The 16,960-nt window shown below is 46.8% G+C and overlaps 1 protein-coding gene across 6 annotated transcripts in view; it reads left to right on the forward strand.

The window, feature by feature from the left end:
• ATP11C (ATPase phospholipid transporting 11C (ATP11C blood group)) overlaps positions 1–16,960 on the forward strand; it is a 58,982-nt gene that overhangs the window by 11,025 nt on the left and 30,997 nt on the right. For 5 of the 6 annotated variants that reach the window (XM_082770541.1, XM_082770544.1, XM_082770545.1 and 2 more), the window contains exons 2-6: positions 7,226–7,345; positions 8,999–9,088; positions 13,570–13,650; positions 14,682–14,789; positions 15,507–15,635. In XM_082770541.1, coding sequence (XP_082626667.1) covers positions 7,226–7,345; positions 8,999–9,088; positions 13,570–13,650; positions 14,682–14,789; positions 15,507–15,635 — 528 coding nt within the window. Of the gene's footprint in view, positions 1–3,245; positions 3,334–7,225; positions 7,346–8,998; positions 9,089–13,569; positions 13,651–14,681; positions 14,790–15,506; positions 15,636–16,960 lie in introns of those variants that run through there. The other variant, XM_082770543.1, reaches the window with a different exon arrangement.

Genomic DNA, 16,960 nt, shown 5'->3' on the forward strand with positions numbered 1-16,960 from the left:
TTCCTGAGGATAAACAATTATAGGCCACGTGTTGAGGGTTTCTCTCTCGCTGGGCTAATTGCACTGCTCCGCTGCCTAGTGTAGCTGCGTGTGCAGCCTGGAGGAGAAATCTGGTTGCTGTAGTGACCCGGAGGAGAAAATACTGCGGATGGGGTCTGGGGCACCTGGAGCTGATTCTGCCTGGGAGCGAGGGCTGAGCCAGGTGATCTCTCCATTTCATCCCCCTTTTTTTCCCCCCTGTTACTTCTGTAGAAATGTTTCCCTGCGGAACAGCAGGGGCAGGTTAGAATGCAACAGCTTGAGCTTGTGTGGAGGGGGAAGAACTTAATATGGAGCAGTCAGAGAGAGCCAGCTGTGCCCCTGGCTGCTCTCACCGGGGGGCTATGCCCAAACCCCCTGCATGCACAGGGGCTGCTCACCTGCAGCCCACCTCTGAACCGCTGGCAGAGCTGGAACAGGGGCACGGGGTTAAAGAAGTGTCACCAAGCAGAGAAGCATAACGTGGCATTCAGATTTTGTTGTTTGTTTGCTTCTATAACCGAAGAGCTCAGGCTTTTGAAGGAACAGAAAACAACTAGAAAACCAGCAAATTATAGCTCTTCAGGCTGATGCAAGCACTGACAGTTGCAAACTTGGAGCTTTCTTTTTTCCACTTTGCTCTTACACTAATTTTTGTCAGGGCAAATCACTGCCTGTGCTCTGTCGAGCTCGCTGCCTTTCTAAAATAGCTGCTCCACAAGCAGACGTGTGTGCACAGCTTGAGCTGGGGAACGGAGAGGAAAGAGGTCCGAAGGAGAGAAGACCTCGCTATATTTTCTTTGTGACTGCTGCAAAAGCGTTTAGGCTCTTGTTCAAAAGCCTTTTTCTGTTCTCTGCTCTGGAGTGTTCCTGTGATGCTGAATTTGAGATGCCAGCAGCATGCTGGTCGAACTTTTATTTTGGTCTGCCAAAAAAAAAAAATAAAATGCTGCAGCACTGTGAAGCGAGGGTTTCGTAACCCCAGCTGCCAGCAGGGCAGGGGAAGAGCTGAGGTCCTGAAAACTTCCAAAGGGCAGTGGTTGTGTTTGAACAGTAGCAACATACTTTCCACAAAATAGCATCAATTAAGTAATGCTTTCCCAGTCAGTATCTGCTGGCTTTGGTCTGTTTGGCTTTCTGCATCACATACTACCCCGACTTTCTGCGAATAGCTGCTGAACTGAAGCTATAATTACAGACGATGTGGCATATTTGCTGGGAAAAATGCAGTGTTGTGTGATTTGTGGATTGGCAAAAAAGCACCCAAAAAGCACTTAGGCTTTTTCATCCCTGCGGAGGGGATGGTGCTTCGTCTCCCTTGGGACGTAGGACTCGGGACTGCACAAACCGTGCCCTTTTCTAACCTCCCGGCTCTTTCTGTAAATCAAACTACCGGGTTTGGAGGAAGAGAGTTAATTAAAAGGCAGCAACTGACCATGCAGAGCTGCTGACCGAGGGGCAGGACAGCAGCTCCTGCGGGACGTGCGGTGAGCTGACTTGCCAGTAGGCGAGGGCTGAGATCCCTATGGTGCCCCAGCTGCTAGCACAGAGCAGTTCGTGTCTGTGGGGAAGCTCTCCAAGATGCCAGGAAAGGAGGGGACTGGGTTTGCCCGGTAATGTAGCACTTTCAGAGGAAGCAAGTGATTTGTGAGAGCCGGTAACTTGGGCACCGCTGCCGCCAGCTCTGTCCCTTGGGCCTGGGCAGAGCTTTTTCCACCCTCTGCCCCATGTCCCCCCGGCTGGGAGCCATGAGGTGATCCTTTGTATTCCTGACCGGTGTCACCGCCCTGTGGATGCGCGGTGTCTGCAGAAGGCCCAGATGAGCCAGGTCTGCAGATGACCCATTTCTCCTGGGTGATTTTCCGGATGGTAACTGAGGACTGTGAGGGGATGCATCCAACCAGCTGCCCCTCCTGGGTGCTAGGAGCACTGTGTCTGTCCATCCATCCTTCTGTGTTTTCAGAGGATAGTCTCTTCCACTCTCTTATTTCCCCACTTGCCAGTGTGTGCTGACGAGATGGCGACCCCTCAGCCGAGGGGAGGAGAGGCACGTCTCCTGGCTCCTGCTCTTGTAGCAGGTAACACAGCCAGGGGCTATCATTAGGAGAAATAAGGGTCACTGCCTGTCTCTGGCTCCTCTTGCGGCAGATTAATCAAAGCTGTAAGTGCTCTATTTCCAGGCTGTCTGGCACGGCTCGCTTCCCCGTGTGCTCTTAGCAGTGGCTGGGACAGGACCCGTGCCGCTGGCGCTGCCGCCCATGTGTGCGATGCTCCCCGGAGGCTGGGCTGTGCTCCTCTGCTCCAGGAAAGGGCTGGCTGCCTGTGAAGTTTCTATCTGGGGAAAAAAAAAAAGTTTGGATTTCCTCCCTCCGCCCTTCTTAAATCTTTCAAGTAGCCTTTTCCCCTGTTCTCTCCACCCTGTGTTGCTCTCCGGGCTTTTCATGCTGGCTTTATCTGCAAAGTTAGCTTTTCTGGGAAACTCGGCCAGTAGGGCTCTGCTGTTCTCCAGCCCGTTGTCCTTGCTGAAGGTGGCAGTGACCTGCCCCTGGGTGCGTGCAGAGAGGCGGCACGTCCTTGGAGCAGAGAGGAGGCAGGAACGGGCTTGCCTGGCTGGGTCCCTTTGTGTCACTTGGCTGTGCGTGGACTTTCATTAAGAAAAAGGCGATTTGGGTAGGTGATGCTCTGCTAGAGCACGCCTCGTCATTCCTGGTGGGGACAAAGGACAAGGTTTGGGAGTCAAGCCCCGTCGCAGCATGGTTACGTGTTGACCACGCTGACCTCACTCATGGTCAAGGATTGTTGGTCCTTTCTCCATGCCTTTTGCTCCTGCGTGTTGTTCTGCTTGGTCTGGTGGTTGGCGGGACGGACCCACTGAGCACCCCTCTGGAGCTGGTTTGCCCCGTGCCGTCACTGTTCTCTCCCCGCTGAAAACATCCATAGGAGCTTTAGCCTTCGTGTAGGAGAAAGGGCACTTGTTTAAACACCAGCTTTTTGCTGTCCTATGGTACTGGCCATCCCTCCTCCCCTGAAGGACACCCAGCAGAAGTCACCTCACCAACAGTGAGCCCAGGCAGGCTGTGCCCTGCTCCCCTGGGCATCAGCCAGAGCAAGCCCGCCCTGAGCTTTGCTCAGCTTCAGCTGACTTTCTTCTGGACCTATGGGCTCTCAGTGTTTGAAATGCAGCATTTTTTTTCCCCCGGGGACTGTTGAGGTTATCAGCTCTCTCCCGCAGATGTAGGGGAGAGTGCGATTGATTCGGATCAATGGAGTTCTCTCCATAAATCAGGAGGGCTGCCTAACATGTGGTCCGTGTGGGTAAGCAGAGCCTTCGCTGCTGAATTATTAAGCGTTGTGTCAAAGCATGGCTTGTACTCGCAGAGAAATGACTAAGTACAAAGAGTAATATAAAAATTGGCAAGGAGAATTTCAATTAAAAATACATCGGTTGGGCACCAGGACCGAGCGGGCGGGGGAGTCGGCGTGCTGAGCGACTTTTTTCAGGCTGCCTGACGGTTTGGGGAGGTTATGTTAAATTTGTGGAAGCTTTTTAAAATCGTACATGTGTTTTTCTTGGTTCAGCGAATAAATGAAACAGAACAGGCTGTTTTGGGAATTGTTATTTTTGCTGTTGTTTTTTTTTTGTAAATCAGGTTGCCTTCTCCACTACTTCTGTGGTAACTGGAACAATACAGGAGAGATTAGACTTTAAACTATTCATGAGATCTAAGCCAAGTAATGTGATTTAATCTTTCTTCTGCATATATTTAATATAAGCTGTGATTTCATTCAAATGGTTGAGCTTTGTACTTGAACAGTATAATTATCTCAGGGTTTACCAGATGACTTTTTTTTTTTAATGCCTGTGGGTTTTGTTAGATCTGTTTCTGTGAGTTATTTGTCTTTACTCTGTGGCTTGAAGATATCTCCAGCACACATGAAAGGAATTCCTTTTGATTAATTTTTTGGTTGAGGTGCTTGCTGCCACTATAGTGGGGAAAAAAAACAAACAACACATTTGATTTACCACTTCTTTTTCTGAACATGAGGAAAGCAGGCAGCAGAGCCACTCGTTTTCCCTTCTTGTTTTCTGTAGCCCATTTCCGTGAAGCACAAGCTCATCTGGTGCTGAACTGGGTTACTCCGTTAATTTTTACCCAGGTTTGCTCATTTTTGCCAAGGTTACCGTTGCCATGCCCTGTACTGGTGCTGCAGTAATGTCCACAAGTGTGGGGGACCTGGCAAAGAAGGGGCTCTCCTGGGTGCTGCTCCCGGCTCCCCCCGAGCCCGCCTGCCCTGTCGGAGTCACGGTTTGAGTGGGAAGGGCAGAAGAGAGGTGGGAGTTGCACAGATGGAGAGGGAAAGAGGTTCCAAGGGAGGCCTGCCCAAATTCAGGCTGAGGGTTTAGGGAGCGCTGGGAGCTGCAAACCTAATCCCTCTGGCTCGAGTTTGTGTTCTGAGTGCTTCAAGTCATAAATGCCGTTTGTTAATTAGCCGCATCCACAGACTATTGTAGCCCCAGCCATGCCCTGGACCATTGCCATCAGACAGTACCTGTTTCTAACTCATCCAAAAAAAAAAAAATGTGGTAGCAAAATGCCAAGCCTCAATTGACCTGTCATGGGCTTATTGACAGATAGATAGGCTTTTAGAATTTGGACAAGGTAAGAAAACAGCTATTGTCCCTGATGCCTTTTTTTCAGAACTGCTGCTTATGGCAATACGTGGGCTTTCCATAACGTCAGTCAATCTCTGTTAAAATAGCCACTGTAAGGTACGGGCAGGTTGTGTTACAACAATATTTAGAAGAGAGATGCCCACCCGAATTCCCTATGGTGTGCTGCTGTGTGTGCTGCCCTGCATGCATGGCCGCTGCCCCAGGGCTGACAGCAAAGGTGAGCGGCCAGCTCGTGTTTATCCTAAGCATTTTTTGGCTCACATTTTTTGGACTTGGTTAACTTAGTTAACACACCATAACTAGGATTTTGGGTCTCCTCTGCTGCGGGGCATTGCACACTTCATATCCCATGTTTTCCATAGCTAAATACCAACAATCTTGCAGAGTAACTGCATTTGTAGATTTTTCCGGGGGAGTTTTCCCAGTCTCTGCTCCTTGTGCTCAGCCGTTTGTTTGGCAAATCCCCACCTCTCTTGGGTTTCCCGGTGCTCTCCCAGCAGCGTGGGGCTGCTGCTGCAGCAGGCGAGGCAGGGAGCTCCTGGCTTTTGGTGAGGTTGCTGGTCCAGACGATGTGCTGTTTCTCCCAACCCCAGCATGTGGTGAGGGGAAGCTGGGAGGCTGGAGCTGAAGGCTCTCCCTGGCTGCCAGCCTGATCCCATTTTGGGAGTCCCTCTGTGCGGCAGAGGTGGGAGGCTGCCGGCTGCTTCTGCTCCTCTGCATCCTTTGCATTTTTGGCACCTGCCCTGGTAGGGCTGCAAAACAAACAGGATCAAGGGTTGGGAATGAATGGGAGTACAGACAACATCTGCTGGTGTTTCAGCAGCCCTGCTGCCTGATAATGCCCTTGGACTATGAACAGTGACAAATTCTTTCCTGCTCATGTTTTAAAATCCCCAAACCTAATTCTAAGAAAACCTCAGCCTGGTCTAATAAGGCCCCCTTTTTTCCCCCCCATTCCATATCCTCTTAACGGGTATTTTAAATTCACTTTATAATTTTAAGTCCAACCCCGCAAAACACACCCTGGTGTCAGTCTGGTGCTACTGCTGGGAGTCAGGGTGTCGGAAGGACAAAATACTTTGCTTGTAACCTGCATAACCACAGTTATGAACTGTGGTTATAACAGAACTATTTTAATCCCATTGTGTTGAGCCGTCTTGGTTTCGGCTGAAGCTACCTGTGAGCGGCTCTCTTGTGCCGTTTGCTGCTCCTCTCTCCATCACCTTCTTTTAGCAGAAGGCCTTGCAGGCAGGCGATGCCCACCTGGGCAGAGGCATCCTGAGACAGGCAGGGCTGGGAGAGATGCCCCGGGGAGGGAGAGGCTGTAGGTATCTCTTGCCTTGCTCCAGGGATGTGTGTTTGTGCCAGAGCGAGTCCTGCACCCCATGCACGGACACTGAGGTTTGGCATCAAGGTGTCTGTGGTGCACAGGCACTGCTTGGTGCTTGGCTTCCACGGATTCTTCCCTCGCCTGACCCGGATCTACCAGGCTATAAATACTTCCCTTCCTGGTATTCTCTTATCTGTCCCCTGGCCACCGCCGAGCGAAGGGCCTGTCGTTAAGCCCCTGTGACACTGTGACAACAGGTTATCATTCCCTTGTGACATCTCATTCTGCTTTAAAAGCAAACCAAAAAAACAACCACAAACCCAACACCCAACGAACTTACACAGGCAAAGCAAGCAGCAGGATTGCTCCTCCTGTGCTGTGTGACCCGGCAGCAGGGTGCACCAACAACCAGGGGTGATCTGGAGATGCCCGGGTGTGCTGAGGCTGCCTCCAGCTCTGTGCCTTAATCCATTTTTCTTTTGTCCTTCACGGGGGTGATGCACATGGGGGCTGCGTGCTTGCTTTTGCCCCTGTGCAGAACAAATGATGCTGAAGTGATCGGCCGCTTGAGGAGACGAGCCATTAATTCTCCTGACGTTCTGTTGACATGACTGGCGTTTGTATAAAAATTAAAATGTATGCTTTTTCTTATAAAATAGGCTTTCCAGGCAGTGAGCTTGTGATGTGAAACTGTCTGCTTCATTATTTGTGTTTTTACTTTGGATGCAAAACCAGCAGAAATACACCTTTTTTTAAGTTCAGTCTGAAGTCTGTATGCCCAAGGGAGGCAGGGAGATGTTTCAGGCGGGCTTGAGGGTTTGGCAGGAGAAAAGCGCAAAGGAGGGTGCAGCTCCCACCTTCTGTGGGATCTTGGGGAGAAGCCTGGAGCCTGTTGAGCCCCAGAGCTAAAACTGCTTTTGTGCAGTCTGTGCTGGCATGAGGAAGGGTTTGATGTGTGCAGGAGGGGGTCTCCACACAGCCACGGGGGCTGGGGGTGGATGGCTGGCAGCAGTGGGGTTCCTGGGCTGCTGGCTCAGCTTTGCCTTGGTGTCTCTGAATTATTCTCTCGGTCTTCCTGCTTTTGATGGGGCAGAGAAGTGGATTGAAGAGCAACATGGTGAAGCTATAAGCTGTTAATATAAATATTAGATTTTTTTTTTTGAGACAGAAGCTAAATTTTCCCTTTCCCATTGCCCCAACAGTGTGCCGGGGAGGAGAAGCGGGTTGGTACGCGCACCGTGGTGGTTGGGCACCGGACAGTTTTGGAAACAGATGCATACGTGGCACAGAAGTTCTGCGATAACAGGATCGTCTCGTCCAAGGTGAGCTGTCTCTCTGCACGGGTGGGCAGCATGCGTGTGTTCCCTACACGTGTGCATCAGCCTGATCTTACTTTCCAGTTAAGTGCAGTACAGATTGTGAGATGACAGCAATTTAGGTTTGTGAAAGAGAGTGGGGATTATTTTGTAAATGGATAGATTCATGTGATTCACCTATTTTTTGTTTTGTGGCTTTTTTTTTCTCTTCAACAAGGACAAAAATAACCATGCTTGGCTTATTCCTTTAGAAGAAAGGGGAAACATTCATGCTGTATTAATCTAGCTTTTGTTTATTGTGGAAAACTGTGATGACACCCGTCTGCCTTCTGCTTAGCTTTTTTCCATGACATTCATGAAGCTATTTCAAAAGATTTGAAGCCAATTCAAGTAAAATATCAAGCAAGTGGCATCCAATATTGTCAACACAGCTGGATGCATGTTATGCTGCTTAGGAGTCATGATGCTCAGCATACTGCTAGGCTTCAGTTTTACCGTAGATGAGCTGAAAGGGTTTTCTTTCACTCCTTTTTTTTTATACAACTTGGACCTTGTTTGTTTTTTAAGACTCTATGCTGTGTGCATTTATATTGCAGGCAAGTTTGAAGTCTAAACACCCTTAACGTGTGTAGCATTCCCAGTGACTTTTCCTTGACATGCAAGAGAGTCCTTTGGAAAACACTTTCCAGTACTTCAGTTCTATTTCTGATAAACTGTTTGTTTTAGCACTAATTCTGTAGCTCTTCTCTGGTTTATTTTTTAGTATTGTCTTTTTTCATTTTTATTTGCTTGTCATGGACTGTTCTTACCTGACCAGTATCATTTTTTAATTAAATGAATGTTGGCCTTGAGACTTGGCTGCTTATTATTCATTGTTTATTCAAGGCACACTGAAAGATCACATATTAGACCTGTTATTTTCCACGCTGTTCTTCAATTCCATGTTTTCCAATGCAAATGATTCAGCAGCCGTCTTAAAATGATAACGAAGCACAGCCTAATAACAGATTTGTATGGGCAGCATGACTTTTTTCTGAGCAGAACAGCAACTCCAAGATTTAATTTGGAAAAAAATCTCTGCACTGTGCCTTACTTCTTTGTTAAATTGTGTCTCTTGAAATGCCTACGTAGAAGTTGCTTCCTGAAACAAATCCCATGGTGTTTATCTTCTTTTTCCTCTACTGTCTCCAGCTGAGTGGTTTGGGATATTTTAACAAAAGAGAAGCAGTTGACTACTTTAAAACAAACAAACAAAAAAGCCCCACATTATTGCAAAACACTTTCAACTGTGTAATGAGCTGGTGGAGAGAGCCAGAGTTTGCGGTGTGATGCTGGAGGTGGGAGCTGGAGCTCGGCTGCATCGCAGCACACAGCTGCACCAGTAGCAGCAGCTGCCTGGTGATGCTGAGACCTGCCGCCTTGCCTTGCTGGGAGGAAGAGGAGGCTGTGGCCCCAGCTGCAGCTTCAGGGAGATGACGGCAGCAGTTTGTGTACCTGCTGCCACCAATTCGTTTCAGTTTAAAGAGAAAACTCATTTCCTGCTCTGTGCAGATACCTCCCATTTTGTAGTCTGCATCAAGCGCTGTGTCTTGGTCTGTTTGTGTTGGCATCTGGTAAGCTGCAACGTGCCCAACAGCTTCTGTTCCTCTCTCTCCACAGTACACAATCTGGAACTTCCTCCCGAAAAACCTTTTTGAGCAGTTTCGGAGAATTGCCAACTTCTACTTCCTTATCATCTTCCTCGTGCAGGTAAGATGCTAGGGTGGTTTTATTTGCATATTGTTTGTAAGCACAGATGGAACAGCAAGAATTGAGGTTCAAAACTTACTCTCTTGGTGTTTGTTTTTTTTTGTTTTGTTTTGTTTTTAAATTGGAAGCTGTGTTATAATTCCGGTAAGCCATTCAGCACAAACTAACAATTAAATATTTGGGCCTGGCTGAGGCAGTGTTCAAATGACTGCCGAAATGATTTAAAAACCATTTAACTCTAACCATTAAGATCAGTCAACCAGTGAAAATATGTATGTTTAATGCTGCAGAATTAAGATCTAGTTTTTTATCACCTTTATTACTTCTGCTGCATAACAACGTGCATTTTCCCAGGTTATGTGATGTTCATACGTCTTATTTATAGTGACTTTCAGGGCAGCCCAGGGCAGAGAGGCAGTACTCAACAGAATTTGGAAGAGGCATAGCATGTGCTTTGGGAATTTGGAGTTTCAGGATGCTATTCTCCACAGACAAAACAACAGATTTTATACACAGATGAGCCTTATCTCTCTGCTTTGTGGCTTTGCTAAGGAACAAATTCTAAGCAAACCTGAATATTTGTTTTTTGTTCTGTCATCCAAAAAGAAAAGCAGGCTGTCAAAATGCATTTGGGGGAAGAGGTGGAAAGTTTGGAAGAGTCACCACAGTGCTTTCACTCACCTTCTAAAACCCAATACTCAGACCCAAGGCTTAGTAGACAGCTTACTCTAGGACTAGAAACAGGCATCCGAACTCCTACCCCACCAACCTCAAAAACAGCACTGTAGAGCTACTGCAAACAGCCTGATCATAGATGGCTTCTCCGGAATTTTGTTGATTCAGGTCTCAGGGTATCACTCTCTCTCCTGGTGTGCATGTTTAAAAGACCTCATTTTTTTTAACCTGACAGTAAAGAGTTATGGTTTACAGCCATTTCAGTGCCTGCCGCAGAAACGGGGGATCCTGAGGTAACGGCTGTGCGTGGCTCCTCCTGGCAGCGCTGCAGGAAGGCCAGCTCACCCTGGCATCAGCTGGCTCTCGGCCATCGCTTGATTTCACTGGCACTGCTCCCTTTTGTCAGAGTGAATTTGTAACTCGCCTTGTACTGAAGTGATGCCCTGGAGGCAGAATGCCCTTCTTGTGGAGATGGCCATTTAGTGACGCAGCATTGCATTTTGTCTGCTGACCCTCTGGTCGGTAAGAACACTGTATTCTTGATCCTGCTTACAGAGCTCCCTGTAGTTTAGCTGCTTGCCCATTTTAGACACGGATGCATGCAGGTGAAATAAAAGCCTTGCTCTTCCTCCTCGTTGTAATCCTGTGACCTGTGACCGCCTCTAAAATAAGGAAGCAATCCTCATGCTCCATTAGAGAGGGAAAAACAAACCCAACCAAACACACTCTGGCAGCACTCACCGCCCCATGAAGTAGCTAACAGCCCTTGGTAATCATTGTCCTGGAGCTGCTGGAGACTTCACTTACCCTAAGAAAAGCACTCACGGTAATTCCACTCACATAAAATATCAAGGGTTATACCTTAGTAAAACGGCATCTATAGCTTAAATGTTGGTGTTTAAATTACTTAAAATTATTAGAATTGTCGCAAGTGCTGCGTTAAGGGTGCAGTATGGCAGCACTTGGGCTGTTCTCTGCACGGTGGATTTGTAGCTGAGCAGTGTGTGCCCAGTAAGCCCCGCTGGGCATCGCCTGCTGCATCTCCTCTACCTGCTGTGACTCCAAATACAGCTCTTGGTAGAGAGAGAGGAAGAGAAAGTACACACATTAAACCTAAGACGCTAATGAGTGCACTAACAGGGATATGAATAACTGTTCTGTTGCTCCATCTATTGCAACACTCAAAGGAAACGAAGTCAACTCCTGGAGGAGACAGATGGTCTGAAGTAAGTGTGGTCAAGGTGTATTTGTAGAGGGACCAAGCTGATAGCAATCACCTTATTTAGGAGGTGCCAGGGATAAAAAAAAAATAATAATAAAAAAAAGTGTTCTTTTAGATAGATAATGATGAATTCTGGATTGTGGTCTTCAGTATGGTAAACAATGAATTTGGGAGAAACTGTTAAGTAACAGAAGGATTTTGTCACTCTTAAGTGGATCCAAATTAAGCTGTTGAAGTCCTAAAGCATGTCAAAAATAGCTTCAAAGGAGTCTGCCTTTGATGTTTTGGCACGCTGCTCTTGTGTCCCTCTGCTTTCCACCAGCAGTGAGAGGCAGAAGAACCGTGTTGAGCCACAGGCTGCGTACAGAGTGCAGTAGCGATCTTCAAGTGTATAAATGAGTTATTCCAGGGACTCTACCCACTACTTGTGTTCATACCTCTGTAATACAGCATTTGTGTGGACAGTAATTGTACTGTTTGTTTAAATAAATACATACAGCTGCACCTTGTCTGGTGCAGAAAACTCCCATGGGGTAGCAGTGGGAGTCTCAGGAAGCCCAGGGCAGGTATCCTTTCCCTCTGCCTTGCTCTGCTTAGCTAAAAGTTCCACTTGTGTTTACAAGATCTGTCCACTTCTAGTAAGATAAATTTTGGTTGACTGACCTGCACTTTGTGGTGCCTCTTCTAAGAGGCCATCTGGACGTCTGGGGCTTTGTGTGATGTGTCTGTGCAATGCTTTACACCATCCTCACTTGAAGTTCTCCAAAGTCTGGTATCTACAGCTTTCTGGCTGTAAACATGCTACATCCATTTGAGTGAAGCAGGGTGTTGTGTTCCTGGAAGTATTTGTTGTGTTTATCTTGGTTTGCCCTCCTTCTGCTTACCTGGCTACTTGTGATGTAGCTGTTCTCAGTTTGGGTCCAGTCCTGCAGGGTAAGAATACAACATGCAGCATTTCAAAGAGTTAAAAAATTCCACATGGCTTCCTCCCAGCTGATAAGAGCGGTTCTGTGCTTAACGTGGCTTTTAACAGAGAGCCTAAAACAACAAACATGCAGATGCTGTTTGTGAGCGTGCCAGGGAAGCGCAAACAAACAGAGCACGACAAAGTCCCTTTGTGGGGACACAAAGCCTTTCTGCTGAGCTTCCCAGTCCCTTGTCGTCATAGCTCTCTGCATCTGCCCCTTATGCTCCCATCCTCTCTGGGGATGCCAGGAAAATGGCCAAATTTTTGTGCCCTGATTTAAAGGTGCCCCAGGGGAAACCCTTGGGGTCTGCCCTAGTGGCTTTGGTCCCCGCACAGTATTTTGAGTGATGCTGCAAGCATCACTGCTGGCAGTGCCTGCTGGCAGGGAGCTATGAGATGTGCACAGATGGATGGCTGTGTCTCGGCACAGGAATTGTTGGGGCTGAATTCTCTGTTTGCTTTTGGGCTGCTGCCCTCCTGCTGCCAGAATGATGCATGCATGGAGCAGCCGGGGCAGGCACCTGATACCTGCCCTGGGCAACACCCTTGGGCTCACCTGCCGTGAGGTGAAAGGCTTTTTGTGTTGTCGTTTGGGAGAGGACACCTTCAGGATGAATCTTTTCAGTGGGCAAACAGTGCAGCTTTTCCTGCTCGTACGTGAATCCCTCCTAATTATGAACCTCTTCTGCTGTTCTTCCCCTTCAGGCCAAGTCATGATGCAGTCAATAGAAACAGTGGTTTCCCACAGCCCAGAGGTTGTCTGAATGTTGAAGGGGCTCTGCTGGGCTTTGGTCTTAGGGAACTGTCTTTGCCACAGCGCTAGCTCAAGATACAACAAGCACTGCACCTAGCTCAAGGACTCCAACTATTGACCTGAAGGCCCTTGCGTGGTCTTTGTGCTGTTTAAATCATGCTCTTAACTCCACGTTTCAGAGCTCGAAGGCTAAATGTTAATTTCTGTTTTACTTAAGTATTCATGTGCCATTACACAATATATTTCCTTGGTAAATTGGGCTGGTGCATGTTGCTTTTAACCTCTCGGTGTCAGTGGTTCAAGAGGACTGGTACTGCCCTCCTGCTCACAACAGCCCGTGTTTTGGGGTTTGGTTGTTCCCCCCCTTCATGGCCAAAGAGGAGAAGTGGTCTTCCTGAGGTGTTTTTCTCTTCGCTCATTGCTGCTGCCTCTGCACCATCCTCCTTCCTGCCTTTGTCCTCTCCAGCACACCCCATGGCAGGAGGAGACTTCTTTGCCTCAACACTTGAGTGGTTGCATTTTTGTAACCCATCACCAGCAACCCTTTCATCTAGCCTTTTACTTCCCACGAGGGTGAGGTCAAACTGAGATTTTAAACTACTTCTGAAAGACTTTTTCCCACGTGAGGACATCCCATGGCCTTCAGGAGAAGGTGTATCTGTCTTGAGATGGAGGAGAGCATCCTCAGGATGCCTTTGCTAGCCCTTCTTGTGTGCCCCTTCCTTCCCTCCTTCTGTGCTGGGGCGCGATAGTACACTTTACATCCAAGTGTACCAAGCACCCTTTTACACCAGTGGCCAGAGCTTTTGTTTCTTCTGCTGCCTAAAAGCAAGTTGTCACCAGTATGTTCCTTCTGTCCGCAGGTGATAGTGGACACCCCAACCAGTCCGATAACCAGTGGCCTTCCTCTCTTCTTTGTCATCACCGTCACAGCCATCAAACAGGTAAAAGCAGTAATTTGGGGAGAGGAAGATTGCCTTCCTGTAGGGATGTTCTTGTGCTCTTTGGGACATACGATGGAGAAAAAGATGAATGTATATCTGAATATATTCAGAATATCATCAAAATGGGCTGATAAGTTTGGTAACCCCTTCAAGAGCTCAGATGTGTGTATTGGTCCTCTTCAAGAGAGACTGCACGCTGAATATGGATGCTGGTGTGTATTCTGTTTTGGCAATGTAAAACATCTCTATATATTGTTGAAAGCAAACTGTGGTGGATAGTAAAGGTTACCACTGTGGCTGCCTCTCTAGTTCTGCCTTTACTTGAATTTTTCTTCTCTTTTTAGAAATGTTCTCTGACTCTTTGCAGAATACAGAGACGTGCTCCAAATATAGCCTGTGCTCCACTCCCTTGTTAGTAAATGGAAAAGACAGGTTCTGTTCAAACTCAGTCTTGAAACTATGTAGTCCTCTTTCTTGCAGTGCTGAGAGACCACTTTCCTCCCATCATATGCACATGTGCCATTTTAAATTTCCTACTCAGAAGTATTAAATAATAAAGTAAGTTTCTTCTGCAGGAGCCAGAAAGGGAGAGCGAGAGTAAAATCCATCTGCTTCAAGTATGAATGTTTTATTCTTTTAGTGAAGACAGAAGAGGAAGAGTCTTGTCCTGCATTACCATAGTAGAAAGAGTCACAGGGTGCTAAGCGTGTTATTCATATTATCAGTATGTTCTTGCCAACACTGAGAATAATAGAAACATGTTACAGTAATTTAGCTGATCGTTGCATGCACTGCATATAGATTATTTTTATGTTATTTTAATCTGTTCCGAATCTGTCAAATATGCATATGAAGTTTTTAAAATAAATTGATTCAGTTTGAGCTGCTCTGGTTGATGTTTAGTCAGGCATGAAGGAGTTTTTAGGACTGTTAAACTTTTTTTTCTCTCTCTCTCCCTCTCTCTCCATCTCCTATTTCATTCGTTTACTTGCTCTGTTACAAGTTTGTGTTGCCTGTATTTATGTGCCTAGGGATATGAGGACTGGTTGAGACACAGAGCTGACAACGAAGTGAACAAGAGTACTGTCTTCATTGTTGAAAATGCAAAGCAAGTGCAGAAGGAGAGTGAAAAAATCAAGGTAATCGTTAGTAGAGAAGTCACATGTAGTTATGAGGGAAATGGATGGGGCACTAGGGTGGGTGATAGGCACTGGTGCCCGCAGGAGGGCTGTGCTGCATTCTTGCCGAGCTGCACAAAGTCTCTGGCTTTTGCACAAGATGCTCTGAGAGCCCTTCCCTGTTAATAAGTGAAGCTTCCTTTGTTTGACTGCTTTTGAGAGGCTGTCTTACAAAAGCTGTGCCAGGGCTGACAAATGACAGATCTGTCAGCGTTCTGCGTTTGTCTGGGACAGGCAGTCCTCTTCTATTTCCAACTCTCCCAAGGACACCAGGAAAGCACACTAGCTTTGACATAAATTTATCACCCAGCACTTCAGATTAGTACAGAGTCTCTGGCTTCATCAAGATTCAGCAGAGAAATAAATAATAACCTCACTGCACGGGCAGTCTGTGTTGGTGCTGGGTGGGATTGACCCGTTGGGCTGTGGTCCAGTGCTGGGACACAAGCCCACCCCGTGGGCATCGGGGCTGCCCAGCAGGCTGCTGGGATGCTCAGAGGGGAGCCCTGGGGGAACAAGCTGGGTTGTTGGAGTCATTGCGACTCCAGTCATGATCTTGAACTCCCCGATGTCCCTTTTAGCCAAGGTGATTTCTTCTAGGCTTTGAGAGAAGCTAAATCTGTGAGTATCTAATAATAACTTAGAGGGCTTTTTGTTGAAATGTTTCTTTTCTTCCAGGTTGGAGACATCGTAGAAGTGAAAGCAGATGAGACCTTCCCCTGTGACTTGATATTTTTGGCCTCAAGTAGTGTTGATGGGACCTGTTACGTCACTACAGCGAGCCTGGATGGCGAGTCGAATTTCAAGGTGATGGGGATGGCTGGGTGGCGTGCAGGACTGGGGCTCTGGTGTGCTGGGGCAGCTGTGGCTGAAGCTAGTGCCTATGTGGGGGGTGTGTGTGTGAGAGAGAGTGAGATTAACTGGAAGATGCTCCCGTGTAACCTGTCCCCACGGCTGTGTGGCTATATTTAACATTTCCTCCCTCCGTCTGCTCATCAGTGAGTCAGCACTGAAGTGCTCTGTGGATTGTTTATTTTTCTTTTTTTTTTTAAACAGCTATTCTTTCTGGCGCTGCTCCAAGTTGATTCCATCGTTATCAAAACAAACACCAATAAAAAACCAATATCAATAAATAATAATATGGCTTTGCCACATTACCGTCCATCCTGGGCAATGTCTTACTGCTCCCTGCTCCTATTGCATGTCACGAAGTCTGGTGCATAGGTAATGCAGCAACCACAGCTGCTTCAGCATGTAGCTCCCTTTTCAGTACCTGCCAGCACTTCTCTTACTTAACTGAGCTATTTCAGTGACATCTGGGGCTTTCTGAGGCACTGTGTGTTGAGTCGTATGATTTGGGGAATTTTTCACCAGGGAGAAAAAAAGCCCCTTTGTTTTTTGGAGGTGAGGGTGGGAAGGGGATTTTTATATATATATTTTTTTGCTTTCCCCTTTACTGAACCAAGAAGTGAAATTAGATATTATTCTTGCTAAAGATGAATTTCTTCTTTATTGTGTTTTCTTCCTTTATTTTTTTCCCCTTCTCCAAGGGAAAGAAGTAACGACAAAAAGAGAATTACATTTGTCATAAGACATGAAAATTTGTTTTCACTTGTGTTTGATAAATATTTATACAGATATTAGCAACTGCAGTAGTAAGAGTGGACGTTACTTTAAAATTTCATGATACGTTGTGGCACACTCTGAAGTCAGTGGGAATTACCAGTGTTGATCTGACTGTGTGGGGTTTGCAGCTCATATCTTTATTGGCGGCTGTTAATTGGTACTGAAAAGTTTATGTAGGAGCTGGTGCAGTATTGACGTACCAGAGTGGTTATACTAGTAAGAGCTTTGAAGTGGCATGAGGCTAAAAATAGATATCCATATTAAATGGGCAGTTGCTTAGTAGTGTCAGGTGCATTATATGCATGAGTTAATGTAACTTTTTCAGTCTTGGCTTTTACTAACTTGACTCTTTAAGTGGAATGCTAAATTTCTATATTAAGCACTATATTTTTACTGGTTTGTGGATTCCTGTAGGTAAAGGGCAGCTATCCTGAGTTTCTTGACAAGGTGAAGATGGAAAATGAATTAAAATGTGCTAGGAGGGAATAGAAAAGCAAATGCTGTTT

Source organism: Aythya marila (assembly GCF_965140915.1).
Source record: "Aythya marila genome assembly, chromosome: 13".
Lineage (NCBI taxonomy): Eukaryota > Metazoa > Chordata > Aves > Anseriformes > Anatidae > Aythya > Aythya marila.